This window comes from Xenopus laevis, chromosome 6L, assembly GCF_017654675.1.
Source record: "Xenopus laevis strain J_2021 chromosome 6L, Xenopus_laevis_v10.1, whole genome shotgun sequence".
Lineage (NCBI taxonomy): Eukaryota > Metazoa > Chordata > Amphibia > Anura > Pipidae > Xenopus > Xenopus laevis.
Window position 1 is genome coordinate 40,026,547 of NC_054381.1, and position 11,199 is coordinate 40,037,745.

Consider the following 11,199-nt stretch of genomic DNA (forward strand, 5'->3'; position numbering starts at 1 on the left):
CTATCGTGTATAGTCAAGGGGAATAGAAGAAGAAGAAGAAAGAAGAAAGAAGAAGAAGAAGAAGAAGAAGAAGAAGAAGAAGAAGAAGAAGAAGAAGAAGAAGAAGAAGAAGAAGGAAAAAGAAGAAAGAAGAAGAAGAGAAGGAGAAAAAGAAGAAGAAGAGAGAAGAGAGGAGAAAAGGAGAAAAAGAAAAAGAAGAGAGAAGAAGGAGAAAAAGAAGAAGAAGAAGAAGAAGAAGAAGAAGAAGGAGAAGAAGGAGAAGAAGGAGAAGAAGGAAGAAGAAGAAAAAGAAGAAGGAGAAGAAGAAGAAAGAAGAAGAAGATGATCATTCTTAATTTAACTAATTCTACTACATTGTAATACACATTGTCGGGGCCATTATAAAGAAAATAGATTTTCAATATAGAAATAGGAAAATAACATGATTTCAGATTTATTTCTAACGAATAATCGCCATGGAATTCGGTGCTTATTGTTCCCCAGCAATGTTCCTAAACAAGTAGCAAGTAAAGCCGGAGCCACAAAGCATGAATTCATATCCCCATTAATAAAACACATATAGACACAATTAAAAAAAATAATCTTTACATCCGTCTTTTCTTTCCAGCGTTTATTAATACCATTATTTAAAATATTACAAATAAAACCAATTACACTTCATGCATTTATAATGCAATCTTAAAACGTCCCAGCGAAAGGCTTTTTTTTTTTTTTCATTTCAATGTGAAATATCCAAATTATTTCAACATTACAACAAGAGGAGAAAAAACAGTCTGCAGCTTCTGCAAACTATGGATATCTTCTTGTCAGTGGCTGTTTAATATTCTGTGTTTTTTTTTGTTTTGTTTTTTATTCATCATTATTTTTAACATTTTTTTTCTTTACTTTTTTTTTTTAATTTGACATTAGCAAGAAATACACAGGCCACCTACAGTATAATGAGCATGTGAGTATTTGGGGGTTGTCACTTGTAATGAAATCAGAGGAGGACTGTTACTTTAGCTATACCAGCAATGGCAAACAACATGCTCCATTAAATAAAATGGCATTCAACATTAATCAAACATCGCTTTGCAATTTCCCCTAAAGATTATTCCTATCTAAAATTCATACTCAAGCAAAACTAAAACTCCTCAAAGTGATTTTTTTGTTTTGTTTTAGAAACACTTCAAGGGACGAATTAACCAAAATAAAATAAAATAAACTTCAGTTAGCTGTAACAATAACTCGATGTATTTCGTTGTGGTGACAAAAAGAAAACTGTTGCTCTTCTATATATATATTTCAAATATTTACTGCGATTTATGTACAAGAAAAATACTATACAGATGGGTTCCCCTCACATTTTGAAGGCAGCCTTTTAAAAGAGACGAATTTCCACAGCTATTAGATTATTTTTTTTATTTTATCGTTATTATTTATAATTTAATTTGATGGTTGCTGGGCAAGAACCTGCAAAATAAACTCTATGCCCAGGACAGGGAAAGTGAGGGTGGGGGAGGGGGGTTATTATTATTTTTTATAACCAAAAAAAGTGAACTACATTAAGCAAATGTGAGCACCTTCTTGGAAAACAGATAGAAAGTGTAAAAATACAAGGGGTTCTTCTCAGTTCAGATATGATAGGAGGAAAAGTGAAGCACAAGTAAATAACATTGTTTAGTCCTATTTAGGAACATCCCAATGTGTCTGAAAGAGAAACGAGTACAGAAAGTAGAAAGTCTGATCTATGAGTCGCCCAAGTCAGTATCATTGAGCAGCTACCTCTGGCACTCACAGGGTTAAAGAGTGAGGCTGATAGGGGAAAGTATTTACAGTTCTCTCTGAAGGATCAAGTGCATTTTACATGGGACTTTAATATCAGGATATGAGGTTTTCCTAGACTGATCTGGCTTCCTGCTTGCGACAGGGCGACAGAATCGCAGCTGAATGGAAATTGCTGCAACTGAACCATTTCATAGAACTTTGCAAGGCTTGCTGCACAACAGGGCACACACACAATATAATGTGGCATTTCCAGGCTCCATTCAAACATTGGTTGAGACTGCAGGGTGGGTATAGTATATAGTTTTAGTAAATGCATTAGTAGTGGCCACCTGATGCCACCCAGCAGCCCCCCACAGCCCCCCACACAGCAGAGAACTTGTCCTTATTAGTCACCTTCTTGTCCCCTTGAACAAAGCAGGGAGGGTGTGGGGGGAATTAGTTTCCACAATTTTGGACAAATCCTTGAAAACGACTTTTTTGATGTGCTAAGTGGGGCTCATTTGTGCAAGAAAGGAGTCAAGCTGCGGGGGAAGAATGAGAGTTAGTGGCAAGTCCGTGGCCTTATACAGTGGCCACTGAGTGTCCGGGGCTACTGGGGGGACTTTACTCCAAGCCATTGCGGTCAGGGGGGTGCAGGAGGTCCGGGGAGTGGCAGGTGGGGCTAGTGGAGGGGCTGTGCTCGCTGTCGGTGTCGCTGCCCTTCTTGCTGCCGCTGCCTGGTCCTGTAGAGCCTGTGCTTCCTCCCCCGACACTGTGAGTTTTGACGTGTTTGCTGAGGTGGTCGCTGCGCATGAATCGCTTGTTGCAGACAGGGCAGGCGAAGCGCTTCTCCCCGGTGTGGGTGCGCAGGTGCCTCTGCAGCTCGTCTGAGCGAGTGAATCTCTTGCCGCAGAAAAGCCAGTTGCAGACGAAGGGCCGCTCCCCGGTGTGCCAGCGCAAGTGCGCTTTTAGATGCGACGTTTTGCCGTAGACTTTGCCGCAGCCCGGGATGTGACAGCTGTGCAAGCCTTTCCTTCTCAGACTGGCCCCGGCGGGACCCAACCTCTCGGCTTCCTGACAGTTGGGGCAGTCACAGGTGGCTCTGCCCGAGTAGCGACGGGCTGAGGAGCGTGGAGACCCCCCCAGGGGCCCGGTAGGTGCCAACATGGAGCCCGCAGATAAAGGGGAGGAGGATGGGTCAGGGTAGGAGCCAGGTCCAATGACAGGTTTAAATCCGTCCATCAAGTGCTGCCCTCCAGGGCTCAGTAAGTGGCTGCCCCCTCCACCACCACCGCTGCCTGTCCCGGCCGCTCCCCCTCCGCTTCCAACACCACCGCCGCCTCCAGTACTGAAGTGTCCCAGTCCGGCCGCACTGTAGTCCGTGCCATATCCCCCCAGAGGGGAGTGGAGGGAGCCCTGCAGAGCCCCGGGATGGAGAGCGGCACCGGCCCCTGGACTTTGCACATCGATCCAGCCGGCTCCAACTTCCCACCAGCTGGAGGCCCCTCCGGCCGCAGCCGCACTCACTTCCCCGGGGTGCGAGGGTTTGAACCAGGACTCGTAGGGGTGCGCCATGCCCACCCGGGGGTAGATACTCTGCAGTCCGTCTACTGAAGCGTGAACCTTGGACAAGAACACCGGCTGATGGTGGGAAGCGGCTGCTGCTGCCGCCGCCGCTGCAGCTGCTGCCGCCGCCGCTGCCTCTTGGGACCCCCCGCTTACCGGGAACACAGAGTACTCGTTAGCAAAGGGGGAGGCGGCTGACATTGATCCGCTGCTCCCTCCGCCTCCACTACCGCCGCTTCCTCCAGAGGTGAGTGAGAAGGCGCTGGACCCGGGGGAGCCTCCGCAGCTGAAAGAGTCCGAAACTAGGGCAGCCGCCGCGGCAGCCGCAGCCGCAGCAGCCGCCGCCGCTGCAGCACTGGAGGACGAGGATCCGTTTGCGCTTCTGGACGAGCCCCCAACACTGAAGCCGGAGAGAGAGCCTGAAGCCAGAGTGCAGCTGCTGGAGGTGGAGGATGAGCGTTTCCATGGGTGAAAGCCCTTCCCAAACGAGCCAGACGTGTCCGACAGGGAGGACGGGGAAGGGCTGGGGCTGCCGATCTTGTTACAGGTGGCGGCCAACATGGCCAGGGGAGTGGATCCCAAGCGGGGCTCTTCCTGGGGAGAAACAAGGAGACACGGAGAGGGGAACAATTACTAACTCACATTTCTTACAGGACAGAGAAATAGCACTGGGGCGCAAAGTACAATGTTTATTCTAATAGCTGAACTATAGGACACACACTCACTGCACTGACCCACACTCACACTCTTCACAACTTTGTCTACAGCACTGGCAGTGTTTCTGTTGAAAGGTTTATCAACGATTTTATACAGTTTTATATCAACACTGGATTTGAACACAATATCGTTTCACCCTGTGCTAAAATGTCACACAGTTATACTGGGAGGGTATTTAGTAAAATGTTGCTAAGTTTCACCCACTGCAGCAGGCGATCAAATAAGTAAAACAAAGTTGCACAGACAGCAGCGCACAGTTTAGCTACAAGCCACAAAGTTGCAAACTATCCCTAGCTGTGCGATTTCCAGGTCGGAGCCAGAGTTTGTACCCAGAGCAACTCGCCCACAGCCTGCTAAGCGCTACCGCTGAATTCAGATTCAAGGGGTGGTTCACCTTTAAGTTAACTTGTAGTATGTTATAGAATGGCCAATTCTAAGACCCTTTTCAATTGGTCGTCATTATTTTTTTTTTTTTTTTTTTTACAGTTTTTTAATTATTTGCCTTCTTCTTCTGACTCTTTCGAGCTTTCAAATGGGCTTCGCTGACCCCATCTAAAAAAACAAATGCTCTGTAAGGCTACACATTTATTGTTATTGCTACTTTTTATTACTCCTCTTTTTATTCAGGCCTCTCCTATTCATAGTCCAGTCTCTTCTTAATATCAACAAGAACTTTAGAACAGCACCACTTTATCAATGCATGGTTGCTAGGGTCATTTGGACCCTAGCTACCAGATTCCTTAAAATTTGAAATTTTTTATTATTTGTGGTTTTTGAGTTATTGGGCTTTTTATGTAGCAGCTCTGCAGTTTTCATTAAAATGCAACTGATGAATAAAAAGCGAAAATAACTCAAAAACCACAAATGAAAAAAAGAAAAGAAAACCAATTGCAAATTGTCTCAACATCATACTAAAAGTTTACTCAACGTTGAACAACCCCTTTAATTGGAATAAAATCGATCCAGGACCTGGGGGCATCTCTAAACAAAGGCTAAAAAAAATCATAAGATAATTCGAACCCAAAAAACATAAGATAATTCGAACCCTAAATCAAGTTATTGTGAGTGGAACATTTGCATTCATATTAAACGCGCATTTGAATTTAATTCGCATTGACGCTGGTTCCATTCGTAAACATCCAAGGAAAATATAAAATATCCCAGAACATAAATCCCTTTCTTGGATGATTTTTTTTTTCTTGTTTTCGTTTCCTACTAACTTTCTATACAACAAGATAATGACAAAAATGAACTGTAACATTTGCGACATGAAAAGGCCAAACATTTAAGTGCGCAAAAACGAAATGCAACTTGTAGCGCTTGTGTGTGTGTTTGTGTGTTTGTGTGTGCAGCTCCCAGGCTGGGGAACGAGAGGGGAATGAGAGTAGGAATAAAAGGAGAGGGCACGTACCTGGCAGAGGAGAAGGCAGCGGGTTATGCCAGTAGAAAGTCGAGCCTATAAACCTGTACTCATGTACCGAGCCTGTAGCGCCGCGCTCAATGCTTCTTGCTCCAAAAGCCCTTAATACCTTATCCAAAGTGACTCGGCCCCCTTTAAGTTCCTTCCTTTTTTTTTTCCTCCTCTCTCCACTCCCTTGTACTAAAACCACTCAATAGGAGACTGATCGCCCCTGTCTGGACCCAGGGCTATTTTAACCCCCTCCAAACAGGCAGTAAAAAAAAAAAAAAAGAAAAAGGGGGGAAGAAGAAAAGAACTAATTAAAGCGACAAGAAAATCCTCAGACTCACCCCTAGTAGAGAAGTTGCCATCACAAAAGTGCCCTCCTCAGAGGATCTTTTTTTATATGTATAAATCAGAGCAGTGTTTTTTTTAGAGGTGTGCAATACAATGATCAGTTCCGCCCATTCCTCCTCAATTGTAGCTCCTCTCTGGCTTTGAAGTAGCGCTGAGTGGCAGCCCACCAATCAGCCTCAGCGCCGAACCTCTCAGGCCCTGTGCCACGTGATGTCATCCCCACAGCCCGGACAGCCCACTCCCCAGCAAAGGGGAGCACTGGGAGCAAGAGGGAGGAGAAGCAATACAATGACATTTCCCCAGTGGCTCCCCCCAGCCCTTTCCAGGCACTTATTCTTCTCCCAGTACATGTTCCTTTCTTGTCAATGTTGTTAAAGAACCCACTTTTAGTCTGGGAACTTCCATTTTCTGTTTCTAGGGGATGTGAATATACTTTTATGTGAAAGGTCTGGGCTGGAAGGGGTAGATGCCCAAAAGGTAGACCTTTAGCTGGTGATCAGTAGATATCAAGACTCTGACAGCTTGTCTAAATCACCCTCCGGTTTCATGCTTTATTTCAGATATTTATTATGTTACGGTTACATAAGAAATAGTTTTGTTAAATATACCAATATACATTTTCCCTTTAATCAGTATTTAAAGGGCAACTCAACCTCAAAATAAAAATAAACCCATAATTCTAAGCAACTTTCCAATATACATGAATTAAACATTTTAAGTGCTTTTAAAGTTATTTCTAACTATGATTGCTATACAAAGCAGCATTTTCTTAACTCCTGGTTGTTACTTTTTAAACAATGTTGCAAAAGTCTTGGTTCCCCAGCAAAGAAAGGTCTGTTAATCAGTTGCCTTGTCTTACACTGTATCAACAGTCTTGGCCATCAGGACAGGTAGTAGAAAGGCAATTTTTGTAGTCAGCACTCACCCACTTATCCACCTCTTAATGTTTAGGCGGTGTCCAGTGGCCCACAGTCCTACCGGCTTCATAAATACTCCAATATATGACACAGCTCCGTTCAGGTAGTAGAAAGGGACAGACAAAAACTGCTTTCAATAGCAATACATGTACAAATAACTTTAAAACCATGACTCATTATAAAATGAATGTATATTGCAAATTTGCTTAGAATTACGTTTTCTTTTATTAGGCATTTTTTATTTTGGGGTTGACTTGCCCTTTAAATAATATTTTCAATGGAACAGAATTCTAACCATGTTTTTATGGATGTGGCTCATAATGGGACAACACCACTAAAAGTAGACCTCAAATTAGTATTTGGGTAATCCTGGGGTAGGTTGTGTCAGGTCCAGTGAATAACTCTAATGGGGCATTACCATTAATCAGCATTACCAGCACTTACAGAGTTAAAGAAAACTTTGCTAATTGTTTATTTAGCCTTAGAGACACTATTCCCATCATGCACCCCTGCAGGTTTGATCTGTTAACTGTAGGGGGACATTGGTCACTTGCAGTTGCTCAGCCGATCCCCTGTGGCACCTCTGAACTTTTTTTTTTCCCACTGAGGGTTAAACTGTACACTACTTTAGCTCTAATTAACAAGATAGTGGCAGGGGGATAAGGCAAGACATGACATTGCACTGGGGACATTGGTTGCTCTGGGGAGCAGTTTGACATGCCCATATTCTGCCCACACCTGGGGCACAGACAAGGGACTTGTTTGCATTGTCTTATTGAACTGATTTTATAATTCATACAGTCCCCTTAACTGTGGGCCACCTAGACAGCCTCTATATCCAAGGACAAACCCATATTTTATTCAGCCTGGCAGTGCCACACTAGTGGGTGTCCTATTATCCACGCTGGAATTGAATAGTTATAAAAATGACAGTTTAAGCTCGGAGAAGCTGTTGATATAACTATTAATCACAGGAGCTGGGCTGCCCAGACAAAGCATTACTGTGCCACCTCCCAGCAGGCGGCATCTGACTGTCACAGGGCAAAGTTCCTCCCTGACAGACCCAGAGCATGCGCTCCTCTCTCCCTGCAAAAGCGGTGCCAATTGATTTCGGCGGGGGAGTATAGTCCCTGTTAGGACATGATACCTATTGATGTGAGGGGAGTGAGAGGCACCTTACACCCCTCTGATTGAGATGGGAAGCGTGGAGCCAAATGAATGGGCCGCTTTCTCCCTGCGCTCTGACTGATTTCAGCCTGTAGAGAAGGCGTGTCTGCCCGGCCCAGAAGGAGGGAGAGGTGGGACCAGGAGGAGACTCCCGTTTAACAAATAAAAAAAGAATTAACTTCATTGCTTTGACTTGCTCCTGTAATGATATTCATCCCCGGGACCTAATACACACTTGTTTAAACCTCCAGCCTTAACCCTGTCGCTGCTAGTCGCTGCAGCTGCCTTACTGGCGGGGAAAGGGTTAATTCGTCCGGCTGATCTCCAAAGCCGTCAAACACGTCATTTCTTTAACTGAACCCGTGTGTTCGATTCGTAAGAGAAGATGAAGAAATAGAACAATAAAATGAAAGGCCACATATATGAAACAAATTGATTTATTAGACGTATTGCTTGTTGCCAAATACGGGTTAAATCTGATAGCATTCCTGACTATATACAATAAATCTATTTATCTTTTCATTCTTGACCCTGTTTATAATTAATCTACCACATATATAGCTTTTTCCTTAGCACTATCTATCTATCTCTCTCTCTCTCTCTCTCTCTCTCTCTCTCTCTCTCTCTCTCTCTCTCTCTCTCTCTCTCTCTCTCTTTCTATCATCTATCTATCTATCTATCTATCTATCTATCTATCATCTATCTATCAATTATCTATCTATCTATCTATCTATCTATCTATCTATCTATCTATCTATCTATTGTTTATCTATCTATCTATCTATCTATCTATCTACCTACCTACCTACCTACCTACCTATCTATCTATCTATCTATCTATCTATCTATCTATCTATCTATCTATCTATCTATCTATCTATCATCTATCTCTATCTGTCTTTATCTATCTATCGGTATACTTTTCTGTATCATGAAATATCTTATTTATCCTTTGTTTCCTCTTTATCTGATTCTGTCATCTATCTACTTTCGTGTATATCCAGCGTCCATCAATTTATTTTTCTATCCTGTGAAATATCGTGTCCTCTCTCTCTCTCTGATTCTATCATCTATCATTTACCTCTTGCCTGTCGATTTGTTTATCTACCATGTTATCCCTTCCACCCATCTCTCTTTCTAATCTGTCATCTATATATTTTCTATTTTTATAATCTAGCAATATTAAAATCTATCTATCATCTATCTATCTATCTATTATCTATCTATCTATCTATCTCTATCTATCTATCTATCTATCTATCTATCTATCTATCTATCTATCTATCTATCTATCTATCTATCTATCTATCTATCTATCTATCTATCTATCTATCTATCTTTGCCCATCCATTTACTCGATGAATCATGTACTACAAATAGCAGAATGTCTCAGAGCCCAAGCACAGCGATTAGCATCCATTTCCCAGAGCCGATTGCGCTGGGCGCAGATGAGTGAGAGGTGCAAGGCGCAGTAGGCAGCGGTGTGTGCGCACATTTGTCAGTCAGTGTGAGAGAAGCTGTTGCTTGAGTCGGGAGCAGCGATCCTGCACTGTCTGCCAGATTAGTATTCCGAGCGCATCTGCAGCATAAATTTCATTTGAATTTCAAATTTAATAAAGCAGGAGGTTTTTAATCATCCCTGGTTTTATTTGGTTGATATTAACATGCTTATTGACCGGGGCTGTTGACCAGTTTGATCATTACAGGACAGCAAAAAGTTAATTAAAACGACCACAGCTCCTTAATCATATCATCTGCCTCATCCCTGTCGCTGCCTTTATTACAGCCTATGATGGATGGGATCCCTGATTAATTTCTCTGTTTCTCCCATTTGGAAAACAGCTTTTGGGACTTCGTTTACATCCTGGGGAGAACCTTCCTAAAATCAACTAGTTTTCTCCTTCTATCCAGCCCTGGTGGCTGCACATGGGGCCCTCCTTCTCCAAACCCCTGTGTCTGCACCCTCATTCCCATCAATAGCCCGGGCATTATCCTGGCACAGACAGACACTTGTAGGGTACAGACTAGCAGCCTATAGAGTAGTGTAATGGGCACGTTAGTGGGCAAGAGGACGGTTTAGTGTGGGCACAGGAGAAGAGAGTTTACACGGTATAATGTGGCTACATTTGTGCAGAGAAATATAAAGCGCATGATGTGGGCACACTGGGGTGACAGTTTGGGCTCATGATGAGGTTGAACAGCTTAATATAACGTTGGCACTTTGGGTGACAGTGTATATTATTTAGGGTATAAACTGGGCACTTTAGGGAGAAAGAACAAAGTATAGTCTGAGCAGTGCACTTTAGGGTAAAATAATCAGTGGGCTTTATAGTGTGAACGCCTGATTAACCAACATTACATGTTTCTACATAACCAGATAAGCAATAAGTCACAAGGGAGATATGATTGCATTGAACTGTAGGAGTAGGGGTCAGGGAGAGAGGGAGGGATAGGGAATAGTACATGGTGTATAACACAGCACATACACACTACCGACTTCTTCTAATCAAGTCTCATACACTCATATGAATTATATGCCTGCAACACACAGACTAACAAACAAGCAATTCTCATTTTCTGTCTTTTTTGAATTGTATTAAAATACAGCAGTACAGGAATTGCAGCTTACTATACTTGACTTACTATACCTGCACAAGCACCCTCATCACAATACAAATACAACCCCATACAAACAAACTGCTGCCACTGTCACTCACACACTTTCCTCTCCTGCTCCTCAGATGCCTATTTGTAATCATTGTTAAAATCGAATAAAACGACCAGATCTGTCACAAAGAGCAACAATGAATAAAAAAAAAAGCAAAATAAAAATGTATCCGATTGTGTCGGACGTACCTGGGTGGACAAGTAAAAAGTATTAATGGATCTATGTGCTCAGTAAGTACCTCGGTGGAGTAGTTGCAAGCAGAGCTCCTTCCTTTCTCCAATTAGGCAGATCTGCTCCTATTTCTCACTCCCTTCCTATCAGTGCCACTTCATATTCTCCAAGTGCTTGATCCCCCCACCTGCTAATCGCACTTACATCTATTTGTCCTACTCCAACCAAACCCACGGCTTCTTCCCAGGGCTGCACTGTATCTTGTATTAAGCAAAACGCATCAAAATCCCACGTCTCATTAACTCTTCTGGGCGAATTTACTGCACTCGTGGGTTAAATGCCGCGACAAATTGCTCTTCTCGAAATCTTTGTGCCCAGTAATAATACATACCCATAATATATGTCTGTCTGGGACTGTATGCACTCACTAAATGAAGCATGTACATTTAGTAAGATTAAAATCTATGCCATTCACTTATAACCCTACAAAT

General features: G+C 43.0%; 1 protein-coding gene across 3 annotated transcripts; it reads right to left on the reverse strand.

Annotated features, from left to right (window-relative positions):
• Positions 1 to 595: 595 nt before the first annotated feature.
• Positions 596 to 10,847, reverse strand: sp8.L (Sp8 transcription factor L homeolog). Of its 3 annotated transcripts, none has more exons than XM_041565540.1 (2): positions 10,776 to 10,847; positions 596 to 3,906 (listed from the first exon to the last, which is right to left on the reverse strand). In XM_041565540.1, exon 2 carries the CDS (start codon positions 3,871 to 3,873, stop codon positions 2,371 to 2,373), a length of 1,503 nt encoding a protein of 500 aa, XP_041421474.1. In that variant the 5' UTR covers positions 3,874 to 3,906; positions 10,776 to 10,847; the 3' UTR covers positions 596 to 2,370.
• Between the last annotated feature and the right edge of the window lie 352 nt (positions 10,848 to 11,199).